Source organism: Copadichromis virginalis, linkage group LG15 (assembly GCF_057382275.1).
Source record: "Copadichromis virginalis isolate Kocher_CV1m ecotype Utaka linkage group LG15, C_Virginalis_male_GT1.1, whole genome shotgun sequence".
NCBI lineage: Eukaryota > Metazoa > Chordata > Actinopteri > Cichliformes > Cichlidae > Copadichromis > Copadichromis virginalis.
The window spans coordinates 34,681,606-34,701,202 of NC_140632.1; the positions used below are offsets into that span (position 1 = coordinate 34,681,606).

General features: G+C 40.2%; 1 protein-coding gene across 8 annotated transcripts; it reads right to left on the reverse strand.

Moving 5' to 3' along the window:
• Positions 1 to 169: 169 nt before the first annotated feature.
• Positions 170 to 18,226, reverse strand: dazap1 (DAZ associated protein 1). 8 transcript variants are annotated; one of them, XM_085433088.1, is made up of 14 exons: positions 18,002 to 18,226; positions 16,841 to 16,881; positions 14,997 to 15,163; positions 14,527 to 14,592; positions 13,292 to 13,399; positions 13,012 to 13,060; positions 9,200 to 9,282; positions 6,245 to 6,392; positions 6,026 to 6,058; positions 5,342 to 5,491; positions 4,695 to 4,859; positions 2,474 to 2,566; positions 1,974 to 2,021; positions 170 to 1,061 (listed from the first exon to the last, which is right to left on the reverse strand). In XM_085433088.1, exons 1-14 carry the CDS (start codon positions 18,031 to 18,033, stop codon positions 889 to 891), a joined length of 1,356 nt encoding a protein of 451 aa, XP_085289214.1. In that variant the 5' UTR covers positions 18,034 to 18,226; the 3' UTR covers positions 170 to 888. The 8 variants fall into 8 exon arrangements, with proteins under 8 accessions (XP_085289214.1, XP_085289211.1, XP_085289210.1 ...); XM_085433085.1 differs by lacking the exon at positions 18,002 to 18,226 and adding an exon at positions 17,330 to 17,822 and having other exon boundaries at positions 13,292 to 13,396; XM_085433084.1 differs by lacking the exon at positions 18,002 to 18,226 and adding an exon at positions 17,330 to 17,818.
• Positions 18,227 to 19,597: the final 1,371 nt, after the last annotated feature.

Sequence of the window (19,597 nt, forward strand, 5' to 3'; positions counted from 1 at the left end):
GCCAAATGTGACCCCTTCATTTAAAAACAATCAAAAGATACTTACATCAGTCCTTTTTCAATTGTTTTACCCCCCCACCACCTCCTCCTCCTTTAAAAAAAAAAAAAAAAAAAAAAAAAAAAACACAAAACAAAACACCAGATAGAAACACAACTGAGATCAGCGAGAATGATTTTATCCTTAAAACGTTTATTTTTGTAATAATTTTTCATCTTTACTTTTTGCATAAGTGCAAAAATGCACCCAAAACAGCCACCTGAGGGAAGTCTACATCTTTAAATAAAAAAACAAGCAAAGTGTACATTTATAGTACAAAATTTTTTTTCCTTTTTAAAAAATTGCACAGTTTGTGTATAATATATATATTCATAATCTCCATTTTAAACAAACTTTAAAGGCTCAGAAAGTAAACAAAATTCACCAAATGAAAAATAAAAACATTTTCCCTATAATTTAAAGCTGAGGAAACTTGAGACCCTGTTTTCATTTGTGTCCACCATAAATATACATATTCATAGGCAAGTCTCTTTACATATAGTCTCTGTGCTAGTGTTTGACCAGACAAAATTATTGCAAAGTAGTTTATTTCTACTATAAAACATGGGTTGGGGGTGGGGAATAAAAGCTTCTTTCTGCTGAATGTTTTTTTTAATTTATGCAAAACGAAAAAATAAAATAAAATAATTTTAAAAAAAGACAAAAAATACCCTTTTAAATTTACTGGAATCCCTGTTTCACAAACTGTGTGCATTCAACATTCCTAAAGAACATCCAGAACTCCAGTTTTGCATTTTAGCAAGAACACAGATTTCCCTGACTTCTTATTTTTTGTTTATTTTTGAACTTTACACAGCGGTCCTGCCTGGGAAGGGGTGATGGTGGTGGTGGTCAGCGTCGATACGGGTGGAAGCCCTGTACGTTGTGGTTCTGCCCTCTGCCGAATGCGCTGGCGGCAGGCTGGGGAGCAGCGGCGGGCTGTGCTGTCGGTGCACCATACGAGGCTGTCGGCTGGCTGGGGTCTGCGAAGCTGTGGCCGAAGGCTGTCAGGTCCTGACTGTACCCTGAGGTGAACAACACACAGGACAGGTGCAGACAGGACAGAGGGGGTGACGTTAATGTCAGGTTCACCGGATGGTGTTTCGATAGAAGGCTAATGCCTTAAATCCTTTTACTGAATAAATTTAATGTAAAATATTCACAGTTTGTACTTTAAGGAAAAATCTAACACCAACTGCTTCTTATTGTACTCACACTGCTCCCATATTCCAAATATTACAGGACACACTGCTGTGCGTGTTGCTTGGTGCAGGTGCTACATTTGCAGCTTTGAAGCAGTTTTGTGCAGCTCTAACCAAGCAACAACAGGGGTTTAGAAACAGAGTAAGCACTGCTTGACAGTAAATTTAAGTTTTCTCAGTGTTTCATGGTGGATTTTTCCAACTAGTTGTGTAATCCTTCAATGAGCCTTTTTATGTCAAAACCTGTGTGCGTTCAAACAAACAGTAAAAGGAAAATTTCAGTTGAATTTAAGGGACATTTTTAAATGGCTTCATTGAGGAAAACATTGTTTGAGACACTTAGGATGTTCTCCTACACACACACTCTCGGTGGCACCATCTCCCTGCAAACACACGAGGGAACCACAGTGACTCCCAGGGAAGGAAACCAATCTTATCAAAAAACAGAAGCACTGCTCACACTGCTGAAACCTGCTCATGGCGACTGATTATTTTCCAACCCTGGTAAAAGCCAGTCAAGAAAAGAGTGAAGGTATCAATGTGTCACCAAAAAAAAAACAAACAAACAGAAAACAAAGCATTTCAGAGATAGTTCTGAATAACTGAATTGAAAAGAGAGAAAGAAAATGGTGAAAATTGGAAAATACAACAAAATTTCATAGGAAAAGAACTAAAACGAGGAGTGATCCCAACAGGACCGTGAGACAGAACAATCTGAGAGAAATTGAAATTTACTGGTTTCGTGGCCTTCTTTAAATCTTCTTTCCTTTCTCACCCCTTTAGCTAAAATGTGGAGACAGTACATGGGGAAAAGAAACAATGGTTGAATGGACTGCTGATGCATAGAGATAACTGAACCATGAACACATTTTCTGACAATTAGATCATCCTTTAACAACCAGCAAAGCAATGCAGACTGAGAAAGTGAACAAAAAAGGAGGATGTGGTCAGTCTTGGTATAGTAAAGCTACAGCTGCTGAGGGAAACGGCAGGCCTACGGCTAAGCTTGCCAAATTTAAATTTCTTTCAAATCCACTCAGCTTTGGGGCTTGCAATAGCTTGATTTTACTATACAAGAATACACATAGTAATTTGTATGTACATGCAAAATGTACATGCAAAATACTCAACACAGAGCAAAAGAAAAGAGGCACAGAACCAAGTTGCAGCTCTAAATACTGTATTACTGAACAAATGCTGCTTTTGTGGTTGGAGAAGACGATGCTGGCACCTACCTGAACTATATCCTCCCTGCTCATCCTGACCATAACTGTGAGAAGGACGCGTTGGTCCGTAGGCAGAGGGGTCCTGAGGGTAGTTACCCAAGCCTATCAGGGAGATGAGGAGACCAGGTTGACTGAACCCACATACGGCTGGCCGACTACTTTACATAGTTCCCCCTCTTACTGAGCTAACAGAGCTGTACATTTATACTTATTTAATGGGTCTGCACTATGCTCCGCGATGCATTTCTTTTCAGCTTCGCCTACAAGTCAAAACACATGTGTGAGCTAGCTGCTAGCACACCTGACTTTATCATGCCAGCCTGGTCTCGCAAAATTTTGTGAAATGTGCATTGTTCTAAAAAAAACAACAACAAAAAAAACCCACCAAAACAAGTAAGAAGCCTGAAAATACGGGTAGGAAGCAGCTAGAAACAAGAAAGAGAACCATTGGTCTACCATGATACACATTTCTAGGCTTGTTTCCCATCTTTCAACACGCCACTTGGAGTCTTTGTGTCACTGCTGTGTGCACTTTTCATCTCTTTGTTTGGTTACTTGAATAACCCCAGTTCTCTTAGAAATCGAATGCACCTTGGCAGTGCACTCAAGGGCATTTCGACAACTGCTGCTTTTAAGACAAGCATCACTTTAATAAAAGCCAAACTAACCATTTGCTAGTTTTACACACAAACTTATCCAGTATCTAAATCTTGCGTCACTTTTGAGCTCCGTGTTTTATGCTCATTTCACAAAACCTTCGCAAGGCTCTGCTGTTTCTACCAACTGATAAGCAGACAAAGTGCCTGAACAGTAAAAGCAAAAAAGCTGGATGGAGGATAAGCACAGGCACAAAACACTGAACAAGATGGGCACCTGTCATGACTGGCAGCAATCGCAGGACTGCTGTAGATGTGGGATTAAGCAGTTGGAAGCAGCTGGAAGCCAAGTCAGAATAATAATAATGATAATAAAAAAATAAAATAACACCAGTCAGCCAAGAAACTGGATGGAAGCTATGAATGAGCATCTGACTGTTATCTGCCTGTGTGGTTATGTAAGTGAATGGCTCGGTGTTGAACAAAGACAAAGACTGCTCCTTTTCCATGGATGCTGGTTAGTTTTTATCTCGGCCTTTTGTTTCACATCTGAAAACTTCCGGCCTCCATTTGTGCTCTCAGCGTGATCGTGCATTTACAACATGTGATTCAGGCCCCTAACAGTCTTAAAATCATACAAACTACAAATCATTGTTTTCTACTAAAGTGGATTGGCGAACTGTCTCATTTTCAAGGCACTGAATGCTGACTGAAATGTGGCAGCAGTTTCAGAGCTCAGTCGAGATCCAGGACGAATATTTATTGTGGTCCGACACGATCTAAAGGTTTTGTTAGACTGGTCGACAGCACTGTTCAAAGACCACAAAGACAGAAACCACAAAGTACAACCTACAGACACATTAGTCAAAAATGACTAATCCAGTACTCCAATATCTCTATGCATTTACAACACAGAGTGGAAAAAGGTCACATTCTGCAGACAAGCATGCAAAGCTCCAGTGCAATAACAATGATGAACATGGTGAAAAAAATCTGATAGGTGGCTTGGCAGATTGGACACGGCATATTCCAGAAACAGTGTTTCATAAGATAATATTGTCATGCTGGTGCTCTTCTATGGGAATCGTGCCAAGTCTGGGAAAAGAAGCCAGCAAAGTCATCAACATGGAAGATGAGGAAGGGTCGAAGGGATTAACTGAAAAGCAGGAGTGCCTGAACCAAATCAAATCAAATGGTTTGCACGTTCAGGCCAAGTTTGGAATCCTTTTAAAATAAAAACTAAATAAAACAGGAAAAACAAACATCGCAAGGCAGGATGATCTAATTCAAACCTACCAAGACCTACCAATCTTTTATCAATCCAGGGCCCGCCGGAAACACTCAACTGAAATGACTGCTGAGGACTCCTGGGTATGGCGAAACTTCAGCAGTGATCTTCTTGGCGGAGCCAGAGGGGTTCATTTATGCAGAAAGCATGTATGCATGTGTAGCCGTTCAAGCTAAATGGTACCATCAGCAAGCTCCTGCTCGTCTAAGGGGAATACTCATGAACCTAAAAAGGCTGTAGCTGCACCCAGTAAAATAACCAGGGAGACGGGCAGGACCGAGAGGTGAAGAAAAATCAACTGGGAGAGAAAAGAGGCGGCATTCTTTATGCACAAAGCCCGTCTTACCATACTGGCTATAAGTGAAGTCGGGCTGCCCGGTGGGAGCTTTGCTCAAATCCTGAGTCGGTGTGGTGGCTGGTGCAAAGCCCAGCGGTGCAGTTCCTGGAGTCGTGGGTGGAGGAGGAACCTGTGGAGCATACTGGTCTGCTTGTGGTGTGCCGAAACTGTAACCTGTTGGAAAGACATATCATGATTTGTATTTGTTTTTCACCCCAAAGAACGTTTTCTAGCGTTGCTTTAGCATTTTATACCATTTGTGTGCAAAAAAGGAGAAAAAAAGTGGATGATTTCTGACACCATTACCACCTCACAAAAAACACTTCTAGTCAAGGCACTAACTACCATTTATTCACCTAATATCACTGTCTAACAGTCTAAACCTAGACCACATAAGGGGTATAAGAACCAAAGCTCTGTGTGGCCAATACATGTCTTTCATAAATATAAACTGTGGTTGTTACAAAAATGACTTAAATCATTGTTTCAAATTTTCTTCTCTTTTCTTCAGTGACGCTGCACTAAACATGTTTTTTTCAAATGCTTTAAAAATAAATAAAAGTCACCGTCTACTGGCCTCCAAACTATTAACTTATTTATATACACAGCATTACCAATCAACAGTAGTAAAATGTGACTGAGTTAGTACGACTGACCAAACTGAGGTGCGGTGCTGTAGCCCTGCTGAGGGTAGCCCTGAGGTGCAGCAAAGCCACCTGCCGGGGTCGTGACCAGGAATGCGTTGAAAGGCGACGGAGGCTGGGTGGGGGTTCCCCGGCCTGTTGGCAACGGAGGTCCATACCCGCCTACCCCAACACAGAATAACAAAGACTAATGAGACTTGAGCACAGTTGACAATAATAGGATACATATGAACTGCATCAAACAGATTCTCTGATTAAAAGTGTGCACAGAGAAGTTGTTTAAAGACTGAAGCAGACGACTATCTGAAACTGAAGGATCTTGCGAGCGAGCACAGAGTCGACACTGCAGCGAGCGCTGCAGGTTGACCCGGAGGTGGTGATATGAAGCCGAGCCTGACCAATAGCAGAGGGAGGCCCGGAATCCATTCAATGCTGCCATCTGTCTCGAGCAGCAAATTATCAGCAGCCTCAGCCTTAATGAATCAGTGATAACATGTACTGTTAACTGTCATCGGTCCATGGGCCACACCGTGTGCGAGCCCTGTGCTGTCACACAAGCGTTTTGAGATAAGCACATGATCACATGGCAAAAACACATGTATCTGCAGTCTAACAGTTACACAACATGCAAGAAAGCCACAAAAATAACAAAAAGAAGACAGTTTTTGTGTTGTCAAGTGGAGGACTAACACCTACCTATGGGCTGGCCGGTAGTTGACACCCACACTCCTTTAGGAAGGAGAAGGAAAAAAAAAAAAAGATTAGACTGAAAACATAAAATGTTCACATAACAGTTAAGTATTCAAACTGTCACACATACATACAAACCTAATGTTTAAGCAGAGGATTAAACATTGGATTTTCCTCTGAACAGTGAGCTTCTCTTGCTCTGCTCTGGGACTTGTTCCCACTCACCCTGTGGCCCATAAGGCTGTTGCCAGCCCTGAGCAGGCTGTGCTGTCCAACCATTAGCTGCACTCAAGATGCCCCTGGGCGCCCACTGGCCAGGGCCAAGCTGGCCAGGAGCTTTGCTGTCACGAGGTTCGGCCTTCTTTACTTCCACCTGGACAAAGGACAAGGAGGGCACATTTGGCAACACCAGTAAAAAGTCCATGAAGCCCCTCACCTAGACAGACCTGTCCTAGCTCTGATACTTAATCTCAGCAATTTGGGCCAGTTTGAAATATTTTACTTTATGTTTATTTAATTTATGTGGGCCAGCTATATATAAATTAATATTACTGTGTAGCCAGAAGGGCTGTATGGCTATGTGTCTCAGGTACTCTGTGTTAATCGGGAATTTCACTGGCCAGGAAAAAAAAAGAAAAAAAGAAAATCAAAGAGCCAATCAATGATCCAAGATCTGAAAGGTACCTGAGAAACATAGATGTCTGTCTTTTTCTTTGTCATTAACTACCCTATATAAAAGATAAAGACATCTAATGGAAGGTCATGACTTACCTTTCTCCAGCTAACGCTTACAGAGAATTTCATTTGTATTTTGTTTTGGTATAAGTTTTAAGGGGGAATGGATGTAGATCGGTATCTCAGCTCTAACAGAATATAAGGTAAACATGCAGAAACTACAAATGAACAGTCTTTTTTTTTTTTATTCAATCTAAATCTGAATCTTCATACTGTGTCAAAAGTGAGAAAACAGTTTTCAAACTGGATCCCAACAATTGTCCATAAATTTGACAAGTTGTTTCTTCATTTTTGATAAAGACGATGTTAATTAAATGCCACATTTGATTTAATTTTAATTATATATAAATATATATAAAAAAAATTGGGTGACCTTGAGTCAAGTATGAATGTGTTGACCCAATAACAAAACTTCGCTGTCTATAACTAGGCAAAGCTGCCAGCACTTAACCAGAGCAAAGAAACAGGCTGAGACTAAGGGGGAGCCAACCATAAATAGACTGAGAGGTTGAGTTATTGGGGTCACCTTGCGGGAGGAAAACGAATTGCAAATTCCTCCCTGCTTTAAGGTGTTACCACCTTCCCCAGCCTCCCCTCTTCCTTCTCTGTCGACCTAATTACATGCACATGTTTCCGGGAGTGGCCTCGCCGCCGGTTACCTGAGCACTTTCTCCCTTGGGCATCTCAGCTACGAGTGATGGATACCGTGACTTCTGTACAGTCCCCAACAGCAGAATTGGGATTTGTTCCACAGTTTGATGTGCTCCAATTTCTAATTTTGTAACTCATATCTCCCAGCCTCCCTCAAGTCCCAGCGTAAGGTAATGTCAAGTCAAGAACAATGGATTAAGTTGAGCCCCCAATCCTACAAGAAATGAGGGCAAAGTCAAGGGGAGCGGGTACCAGCAGAGAGTATACAGGTCGGGCTGGCAAAATTGGATTCAGCTCATCTTTTTCATGTAATAATCAGTGACATCTGAATGAAAATCTGTTGCCGTTCTAAATTGGCAAATAATAAAATCCATTTCAGGGAAGCTTTCAAATTTCCTGGCCTTAGGTATTTTCTGGAGAAAATTAACTGGTAGTTAATAATATCATTTAATTTGTGGTTTGGACTGAGGACTCCAGTTGAGGTCTTTATTGAATGTCACATCCAATTCAGAGTGGCGATCGGTTCGTTTTACAGCCATCTTGTCACTGTTCGTTCTCCCTCGAGTACTTATTCCAAGTCAAGTTTGACAGAGAAAAACATCTAAGAAGGGAGACACAGAGAGGTGTGTCTCTCCAAAATCATTTTAACATACGTTACGAAAGATCTTCAACGTGTCAGCTACTATGGACTGACCTTGAAACACTAAAACCACATGTGCAGTAACAGGATATGCATAAGTGGATGTAACTGTACTGCGATCATTTTCTCATGCCCACAACTCATTACTATTTGCATGGAGGGCAAGGAGGAGGCTGTCTTCATTTACTGCCTCTCCGGGGTGGTTTTCCTAGGGAGCGGATAAAGTCCCATTTTAACCCAAGTCAATGTCTTTTTGTTTGGTTGTAACTCAGGTGAGGTGTCAGCTGGATTGTCCGTACAATGGTACAATCAGAGGTGTGGCAGCGGGTTAAGAGCTGTGCTTAAATATTACAACACAGTAGACTTACTGTTACTTTACCGGACGGACGGCCTACCTGACACTATCTGAACTGACTCTGTACACTAAACCTCATCCATCTGCTTCACGCGCCGAGTTAAAGCAAACACTGTGAAGTGGCAGACTTTCATTTGGTAGATTTAAAGAATTGACAGACACAGTATGGAGATTCTTCAACTGAGGTCACTGAGTTGAGCTTTTCTTTAACTTTTCAAAAAGAAAAACAAAGAAAATAAAACATGTTGACGTGTAAGTGACCTGCCAACAAAACATTAGAAAAGAAAACAACAAAGAAAAAAAGAAACAAAGAAACAAAAATAGAAGTGACTCGACCAATCCTTTAGGTGAGTTAAAATCTCAAGAAGACTGCTGGATTTAAAGCCTTGCATTTCATTCATTTGGTTTCCATTTTAGCACATCAAGAGCCAGAAAATTACTGTAATTGAAATTCGTAGAATACAATTTAACTTGTTTAGACATCCTAAAGGAGTGGTCAGTTTAAACAAAGCCTTGGGCGACAATTTAAACTGTAATAGCAGCAAGAGAAGGATGAGGGCTTTTAGAAACTATGAAAGCATAAGTGGGAGATAGGCATGTAATGTGATGAAAAAAATATTACGTACATCAATTTAAGATATTAGACACTTAATTTTGAGCCGTATGATGCTGCGTTCACAAATAGGAAGCCACTAGAAAATTAGCTCTGAGCAATAAAGCAGCATCACAGTACAGTTCCTGCTCTGTCGCCCAAGCCTCAGTTTGATCTTAAGGGTAAAATAAAACTACAACTACACACTTTTTTGCCCATGATGTCGTGAAAATGCATGTTGACAGCCTGGTCCACTGATTGTTCGGCCTCGAAAGTAATAAATCCAAAACCTAGCCAACGACCAAGAGTGAATCAAGGTAGCAGGGGGGTTGTGACAACACAAGATGAAGAACAGTATTGGGCTTCAGCAGAGTGAGGATCCGTCAAGACTGAGCAAGAGGCTCCTGGGGTTCGGATGACGTCGCAGACAATACAAATCCAAGACTAACGCCTGGGGAATTAAAGGAAACTTTACTGTGCAGAGAAACTTTTGGTGAAGATTAATAATGGAGTGCTTAAATGTTAAACATGAAGGGTGACAGGTTTGATTTAAAGTGAAATGTCACATAAAAAGGTCAAACGTGTAGCTGATGAATTCCAATTGAGCCAATATTACAATTAATTACTTCATGCTGTTTCATCCAAACCCCACCTTGATCTGTCCCGTGGTATATTGCTGTGGAGCACACACTCGCAACAGCCATTGTTAATGCATCACAAAAAATATGGAGAAACACAAACTGTAGAATGCCTAAAGCTTTCTCCAAGCTTTCCCAAATTCAGTATTTTACTTTTGAGTCAGCCAGGATAAGCCTAAAATGGACAATTAAAATATTGCTCACAACGGTAACACAAAGATATAGGCCACAACTGATCGTCCGCACTGATGAGCAGGGTGTGTTTTGTTTCATCAAGGGAATACACAAAGTGCATCAACAAGTTCGACAACTTTTTGACCACGCCGGCTGTTCGGGAAATTATTTCATCTGATGATCTGAGGCAAAACCCTGCAGAGCCAACAAGCTGCTGCGTGCTGCAGTGATCTACTTTCAATCTGATTAACTTTCCGCTGTGGCAGAATTGGGTTGGGTGTGCATCTCTACTTGGGGACCTAACCTGAATCCAATTAAATGTCCTACAAGACAACTGAGATTTTCAGAGACCTCTAGTACCCTGCCAAACATTCCCAAGACTCGTGATCTACTGCTATTATTAACATCTGTCGATGACCCGTTCCCCAACCTAAATGTAAAACCAAGTTGGCCCATTAAAGATTTTGACATATGGTGTCATTGGTAAGGATTTTACCCAGCCTAAAATATCAGCTAACAAACTACAGACCATCTGGATGGAGAACTAGAACATAATTTGACATTTTCAAATTATTGGCTTACTAATTACCAAGATTTGTTATATTCAAGTGACAGTTTAAGTATTTTTAATGCAGAAATGACACAAATTTACTGAAATCAAGTATTTTTTATCAGAGTAAACTTTATATTACAAATTTGTATTATTGAAAATATTTAATGATAAATTATTACTGAAGTTGTAATTAGTTAGACTTTTTTCCCAAGGCAATATTGACCTTTTGGGGTCACAATTAAGCAAGATTGGTCCACACAGAGTCTGTGTTACATCTTATATATATATAAATCTTTACATCTAAAATTCATTATATGTAGGGAAAAAGGTTATTATTTATAATAATTATGCTGCAGCATCATGTGATCACAACCGTGAGACACTGTTGCGACAGGACTTTCCTTAAATTGCTCTTAAGCTTAATAGAGTGAAATCATCAGTCAAGTCCAGGCAAGCATAGATGCAGCTTTGTGTACACCTCATTTTTTACCAAGTTAAAAAGAAAAAAAATAAAACAAACGGATAAAATAAAATAAATTGGCTGCATTTACGTTTGGCCTGTACCTCTGTGCTACCCATCAATACACAGTAACCTAAAGGAGAAAAGACAAATCTTAAGAGACACCGTTAATCACATTCAAACCATTCACAAGAAGAAGGGGGACAGAAGAAAGAAAAAATAGAAAGGGCTTACTTACAAAAATACTTAACTTTCTACGTATGGGAAAACACATACTATGCCATTTAAGATACAAGTATCAGTTACTTCTAAATAAAGGTAAAGAAAACTTATTCCAATGATCAGCATCTAACGGTTTTAGTAAAAGAAGGTTTACACTATTAAAGATTATGTAATGGTTGTTACTTGTGCAATAGATCATGTTAAAATCCAATGGCAAACTATTCTGGGTTTTTCCCCAACAGAGAGTGAACAGAGAGTGGGTTCTGAAGGGAGAGGCGGGGTGCGTGTTGTGGATCAGTGACCGCTTCATCGTTTCTATGTAGGACAAATGCAGATGAAGCAGCTGTGACTGTAACTCGGTGGGCAGGGCCTGACACCATCGCGTCCGGTGGCACGGGTCTGATTCCCAGCGAGGCCATCCGTGCTAAAAGTGTCGACACATGTCACACACTCATGATACATTTATGACTTAAGTGGGTAAACATAAAAGGTCCTTTCTGAAGTTCAAAATTAGGTCTCTGAAAGTTTTGAGGAGTCCAAGGGAAATAAAAGGGTTTAAAATGATTCCATTGTTCTCCAGACAACAGGCTGCAACCAGCCTCTTTGAAGGACAAACCCCCCCTTCACACGCTCAAAGTGTTCTCAATACGCCAGTTGCACAGTGTGATTAAGTACTGTGTTTTTTTGAGCACCTATTTTTCCTGCAAAATGTCTCTTTTTCAGTTAGTTAGTCTTAGCTTGTTTCCGAGATCATTTTTAATAACTACTGGAAACAGTTTTAGTAAATAAAAAAGATAAAATAAGTCATTTTACTTCATGGTGATTAATTGTGGTTTTCAAGACAAATTTGCATCCTTAGTATGCGTTGTTTTCTTCTTCTTTTTTTAAGAATATGTTTTTATACCTTTTATTTCAGCTATTTGTAAAGAAAATGACAAAATGCACTAGGAATGGAATATTTTGACTAAGCTGTATTAAAACTGCACAACATATTTTTTCAATGTCATTTTGAAGGCCAAATAATGCTGGGGAGGTTAACTGGTAATTAAATATCACGTTACATTTGATTGGTTATGGACAGCGACAGCCACAAAACAAACAAAACGTTTGATACGTAAAAATCTAGTGTCAATATTTGTTTTAAGGTGTATTTGTTTTTCTTTTTTAAAAACTGAAATATTCAGCAGTTCTTAAGTGTCTTTAGTCCTCCTAGTTACACTCACTATGAAGAGATCTCTGCTTAAGCGGTTCCAGTTTAAAGGTCACTGCAGTGTCAGATTTTGAAAGATACCAACTTTGTTTGACTTTTTTAGACTCAAGTTAGCTCCAAATAAACAAGGACTGTGGACTTTGCTTCCATCTCTCACACTGAAAGTGAAGTGAATACGAGCAAGAGGAAAAATTACACCAAAAAGTAGTTTCCTAATTTTACTTCTTCATTTTACCCAACTATTGTTTACATACTTGAAAAAGTGAAGCCATCACTTACACTAAATGCTAATGAACTAGTTACGCTCATGATAGCCAGTTAATTTGCTCTTATGACACCAGTTTGCTAGACAACCTATGCAAAATTCACATATTCCCACTGTGATAATGTACAACACAGGTTGAGCTAAAGTTTTGCGTTATTATGTTATAAAAATACATATACGAATGCACAATTATTGCCTTCATTTATCTTGAGGAATTTAATGCAGCCTCAGCGGGCAGTGTTTTTTTCCACAGCAATAATAAAAACTGGTTGATATTGACTGTAGTAACCTAGTATGGGTTCCAGTTAATGCTTGTATTTACCATGAACAAAATTCCCGTTCCAGTGCATTAACTAAACGAGATCGCTGGGGCTGAATGGGATTTTTTTTTTTTTTTTTTTTTTGGGGGGGGGGGGGGGGGGGGCAGAATAGTTTGTCATTAGATTTAATATGGTAAGGTATGGAGAGGGGAGGGAAAGGACAGGATCAGCTTTTACCTCGGGGCCTCTGCTTCTCCGCATCATAGATCATTACCACCTCTGTGACCTTGAATGGGACAAAGGGAAACAGTGGCTCAGCTTTAGAAATCTGGTAAGGGTCCGTTCTTATTCCAGTTAAATACTCTTGCTCAGTTTGGAAAAATAATGAATCGTCCTATCGCATCTCGCCCCATATATTTTTATGCTGTAGTACTGACCCTGTTCAATGTCACATCCATTCAAGCACTCTTAATGACAATAATGAACTGACTTGTATTATGCACTTGGCAATACTCACCACTCCGAATCTATTGAAATAGTCCCTGAGTTCAGGCTCGCCGCAGTTATGGGGGATTCCACCTACAAATATCTTCTTTGATTTATTGCTATCAGCTTTGCTGCCCTTCTGAAAAAAAACAGGGAGTGTATGGATTTCAATGTCTCTTACACGATCACTCTGGGAAGGGGCCAGTTAGCCATCATCTATTCAGACAGTGCAGAAGAAATTAGGTTCTCCTCTTGCCCTGGGGTATAATTCTTAACATGTCATGTCAATGCAAAGACTAGTCTCCACAGATCAGAGAACACGGCTTCTTCCACTTATTCTCAACCACTAAGCGTTTCGCCGTTGCTGTACACTGCACTCATGCCGTAAGGGCTAGAGGCTGTTTACAACAATGATTTCTAACAATTACATCTTGTGTTTACTTAGTAAAACATTCAGTACCAGCTGCATGACTTAAAGCCAGTGAAAGGGGCTCCAGCAGCAGCAGCAAGCAAAGAGCCGCATTTCTAAAAGCTTCTGACATACAGCCAAATAAGCAACTTATGAAAACGTTATATTGACAGCAAAACTAAAGTCCCCGCTGCCCAAAGGGACAAAATGGCTATAATAGGTCTGCAGGGGTTTGATAAGCATCGTTGATCGACCCACAAATTATCCGAGCAAGAGCGGAGATTTCTGCCTTTCAGAAAATTTGTTGCTGAGAGCGATGCACCACATTAGCCAACTCATGTTCAAACCCTCCTTAATAATACCTCGATGTGTGAGGGCAATTACAAGAACATCACATTTCAGATAAGACGGCTAGAAAAAAAAAAGTTAATGCAATCATGCAGCTGTATTTTAATTTAGTGTCGTTATACAGGAACATTTTAAAATGTCACAATTCTATACTTCAATTTCAAATAAGTGGAAGCTGTACCAGAGAGTGGCTGATATTGCTGCAGTCCCTGTAGTAAGAGATCGAAGCTGACAGAAGTCACAGATTGTTTAATGTTTCTGTGAGTTATCCAGACCTCAAAGTAATAAAGGCTGTGTTTTTGTCACGATGGGGGGAAAAAAGAAAATTATTATACTTTAAAGAAAAAAAATATATAATTTACACTTAAAAGCTCAAGGTCGCCTCATTAAAACAAGCTATAGCCTAACCTCCAGAAGAGGAGGGGACGGAGAGGCTGGGGTCTATTCCAGGTTTATTCCAGTAGAAACAGCTAGCCTAGCATCCCCAGAAGAAATCAGATTCCTCTTACCCAGCCCTCCTTGGTTCGAGACTTTTCAGGCTGCATTCCTCTGGGAGTACATGGCTTCGGGTCAATCTAACAACAGAGAGAGTTTTCCATTAGCCTAAAATAAAGGCACCTTCAAATGTTCCTCACCCCCCGCACTGTTTCTATCAGCACAGCAAACCAAGAAAAATCTCACGTGAATGAAACTGATTTGATGCACGTGGGAGAAACCCATCCCTATTTCAATTTCACTCATTTAAACAGGTAAATCTTGTCGGGCAAACTAATGTCAGTCTTTCCAAAGTGCATCATCTGTACTAATGGTTCCAGGCATGTATGGCCTAAAGAAAACCTTTCCTCTCCCTTAAATAACTTCTAACTGGTGGATGATGAAATACAATATGAAGGTTTTTTTCTCAGTTTTCTCACAGAAAGCGCCGGCAGATTACTGCGTTTGATTCAACCATCTGCTCTTCTGTTGTTAAAATACTTACATTTCTTCCATCGAGATTATGTGGCTTTGTCTCCAGCACTGTCCGTACACAATTGGGGTCTTTGAACTTAACAAAGCCGAAGCCTCGCGACTGATTTGTAGTTTTGTCCTTCATGATGACACAATCTACTACTTCCCCATACTGTGAGAAGTAGTTTCTCAGTGTCTCTGAGAAGAGAAGAGAAGATAACAAAGCAAAAGCATTGAGCCACAGCAATTTTCCTCATGAAGAGAAGGAAGTGCAGTCATTGTTTAAATACTAGATGACTTCTTTATGCTGAAGGACACCATAAAAATATCTGTGACACTCCAACTTGGACCAAAACCTGAGAGAAAAAATTATTTTTCTGTGGATTATACTGGCAACACCAAAAGGTATTAAGGAACCTTTATTGTTATGGAAGAATATCTGGTATTGTGCTATCCATGCGAAAACATAATGTTACAGTAAGTGACACACTAAAACTCCTCAAGAGCAAATGAAGCATTGACCCACTGTCATCTTGCATTGCACTAAATATACAACCAACAAATGTAAGGCCCGCACACGCCCACGGAGGCAGGACAAGCAAGGCGTGCAAGTTTGAACAAATGAGGAGTCACATTGGAGAGCATTACCGTAATTGCTTTTTCTCATTGCTGAGAAGCCCTGAGGCATCACCGTAGAAACAAGCTCAGAGTTACGTAGCCCTGTGGTTCAGTGCTGGTAGCACAGACAAGCACCCGTGCAATGTTACACAATGGCCAATCTAGCATGAGACAGTGCAGGGCTTTCAACAAGCAAGACAATCTCCGGCTCGGACTGAATGAGAGGACAGTGTAAACACACACCCAACAGAGACGTTCATATATATATATACACACGTGGATATATCAGTTATATTGCGATGTGAAAAGCACATCAAAAGTCACTACAGCATATCAAAAAATTCAATAATACCGAGAGACACTTGCTACAAGCAAACCATCAGGGACACTTACACTATCTGCTTGGAAATATGAAAATTAAAGGCTCATAAATGACAGTTTGAATGAAATCATAGTAAAGCGTGAGGCGTTACTATGCCTACTTTTTATATTCCTGTTCTTTATAACAGACAAAGCACATTAATGACCACGGAGATTTCAATGACATGATTTAATATCTAATAAATGCTGCTACTAACTATACGTTCCTAGTATGCTGTCAAGTCTATGCATATTACAAAGTCACTACACCAATAATATCATGCAAAACTTGTTATTATCTGTAATTACGGTTACTGTGAGTGTTACATAGTCTGCTTCTAGATACTCAAGGCTAAGGACTAATTAAAATGATACACATGCTTTGGTACACAACAAAACAGTGCTCATAATAACAAACAGGAATGAGCAATTCCACCTTGGCAGGTTATGTTTTACAAAACCTCGCTTTCAGGTGCTCATTAGATAAAAATTACATGATATTGAGTTTTGAAGGGTTTGACATTAAAGGGTCAAAAATGTGTAATTAATATTAACTACATGCTCTTAGCAATCATAAGGATAAATTTACTGAAACCTCAAGAGAAACTACTTCTCTACAGGTCTTCACATGACTCAGTGACAGGTTATCAATTAAATGCAAGCCCCATTAGTCACTGTCAGTATATCATCATAATACTGATATTAAAGCAAGATTTTATTTCATTATTATCTCTGGAAATCATCTCTGTATTGCTACTGACTTGACCTGACCTGATCTGATCTATATGCTACATTCACAACTAATTTCTGATATACAACCAGGCAGCGTGAACAGTGCAATGCAGAAAGGGTTGAATTATTTAAATAAGCCTTCATGGGTGAAACCGTGTGACATACCTTGTGTGGTACTCCAGTCCAATCCACCCACAAAAAGTTTCCTGAAAGGAGATGTGACCATTAAGTGAGCACTGATCATCACTTTGAGCCAGACTAAATGATAATCTGGAAATCGTCAGGACAGAGTCACATATGAAAGGCATGATTTAAAAAAAATGAAAGCTCTCCTGCACAGGCTGAAAGCACAGCTGATTAAACAGCCAGGAACACAGCTATTACACAACATCAGGCAAGCCTGCTACCAATGCAGCATCTGGTTATATCCACAGTACAGCTACAGTTAAAATGTCCGTGTTTAGTGTGACTCATGTTGAGGTCTAGTCCTTGCTATGGATGTCACTTTGGTCTTCTAACATTCAAGGCAATGGCCTCGACAATAAAGGGCTTTTTATAAACCTCCTGCCACGTAAGTTACCCGGGACAGAGCCCTGGCGTCTAGCAGGCTAACACAAACTGAGTTCCGAAACCACGACAGCCCGTGTCTATCACCTTTCAACGCTGAGATCCGTATTTCCATCTATGAGCGGAGCAACGAGCGGTTGCTCGGCTCTCCGCATGCGGACCAGTGAACTCGGATGATGCCTGCATAACTGGAAGTTTAGCGGCAGTTCAAACGGTACTTCTGTCAAATGCGCTAGCGAGTTCGTTAATGTGTGCCTCGGATCACTGCTGAAACACACAAATGACAATTGTAACGACCGTGGGAAAAGTGAAGACTGGCTACACACGAGGATGCTCCATCCTCCAGCAGTGCCCGCTAAATGTCCTCGCACCGACGAAGTCAGGAACGGAGACTTTCGCTTCGCTGGCAAGCGTTAGCTCAACTAGCTCAGTTGCTTGGAGCTAACCGAAAACAACACAGAAATAACTAACTACAATTCCGTGTACTCGTCTGACAAGTGGTAGCACTTCACACAAACATGGTAAATTTCTCCATGAGCTGTGGCACCAAAGGCTGAGCTACTCTGAAGACTACTTTCACTTTTTTGGCCGCCTTTCCTCAGGCTAGCGACTTCGCTAAGTTACTCAGGCTAGCTTAGCCTGCTAGCTAACGTTAGCTGTCAACTGACAGCTTGACAACACAGCGCTCTAACAGAAAGTCACAAACAGATTCACGGTTCCGCATGGATGCCGTGCACGGCTCTGTTAAACCGATCTTACCCGACTTCATCTCCGACTAAGTTGTTGTTCATTTCTGAAGCTAAAGCGGGGGGACCGCGGGAGCTGTGACCGGCTTATTGCTTCAGTGCTGCCCCTCTCAGACTGAGAGCGGAGGAAGGTCACTCCGCTTTTTGGTTCAAACTGCTCTGCGCAATGACGACGCTGCGGGGGGCAGCGCTCTTTAAAGGAACATTACACCCAGCAGCACCCACTCACCCGTCAATTCTAATGAGCCCCGAGGGGGCAGCTAAACGCTTTAAACAACGATTCTTATTTCACAGTTAGTTTACTCAGCCTTAAAATGCTCTGATAAGGGCAACATTAGCAAGACACAGCACCGAATGATAATCAAACAGAAAGTCAACTTTACGATTGATACCCCATGTTTTTTCTTTTATTTATTTATTTATTTATTTATTTATGCTCATTCAAATGTAAAAGCTCCACCAAAAGATCCGTATGTAATAATAATAATAATAATAATAATAATAATAATAATAATAATAATAATAATAATAATAATAATAATAATAACAATAACAATAATAATAATAATAATATCCATGAATGACAGTGTTTTTCTATCGAGGTATGCTTTTACGGCATTGGCAGTCTGTTTGTGACTATTGTCATGCTGAAAAATTGAGCATTTGCCAATCAGACAGATGTTATTGCATATTGGATCAAAATCTGATGCCGTCATTATTTCATCACTTTTGACAAAATCACCAACATCACTGGCTGAAATGCAGTTCAAGCCATGAGAGCATCCACCATGTTTTATAGATAGCTATAGACAATCACCTCCTGAACTCCTGCCTACACAAAAACGTAAGACTTGTTGTTACTGATTTTCAATCCAGTTCTTTAATCATTATCTTAGCCTCAGACAAAAAAAATTTATGCCCATCAAACTGTATGTATTTTTTTTTTTTTTTTTTTTTTGCTAGATTTAACTAAAGCAATTGAAACAAATTGTGTTTTTATGATAGGTTGCTAATTACAAGTGCCTAAAGATAGTTGTCTATTATGTGTAGACACAACACCAGTTCTCTGAGTTAAGTGCCCATTACACTTCAATGATCCATAGAACAGTGTTGAGTGGTTCAAAAAATGGTCAGATATGAGAACTGGACTGAAATAAGTGATAAAGTGACCAATGTCCAAAGAAAAACTTCGAACCCTCAGAAATCCTATTACTTATGACCACATTAAAGTCTGACTCCTTGGAAGTTGGCTCGAGACATTTACAGTGGGGCAAAAAAGTATTTAGTCAGCCACCGATTGTGCAAGTTCCCCCACTTAAAATGATGACAGAGGTCAGTAATTTGCACCAGAGGTACACTTCAACTGTGAGAGACAGAATGTGAAAAAAAATCCATGAATTCACATGGTAGGATTTGTAAAGAATTTATTCGTAAATTAGGGTGGAAAATAAGTATTTGGTCACCTCAAACAAGGAAAATCTCTGGCTCTCACAGACCTGTAACGTCTTCTGTAAGAAGCTTTTCTGTCCCCCACTCGTTACCTGTATGAATGGCACCTGTTTGAACTCATCATCTGTATAAAAGACACCTGTCCACAGCCTCAAACAGT

What these genes read in the sequence shown, in the direction of transcription:
- dazap1 (XM_085433084.1), bottom strand. Translation starts at nt 17,397, where the DNA reads ATGCGGAGAGCCGAGCAACCGCTCGTTGCTCCGCTCATAGATGGAAAT. An exon ending in ACGACATCATGGGCAAAAAA is followed by an intron (nt 6,393 to 9,199) that starts GTGTGTAGTTGT and finishes TCCTTTGTCCAG; the next exon opens with GTGGAAGTAAAGAAGGCCGA. An exon ending in GCAGGGAGGATATAGTTCAG is followed by an intron (nt 2,022 to 2,473) that starts GTAGGTGCCAGC and finishes TCCACATTTTAG; the next exon opens with CTAAAGGGGTGAGAAAGGAA.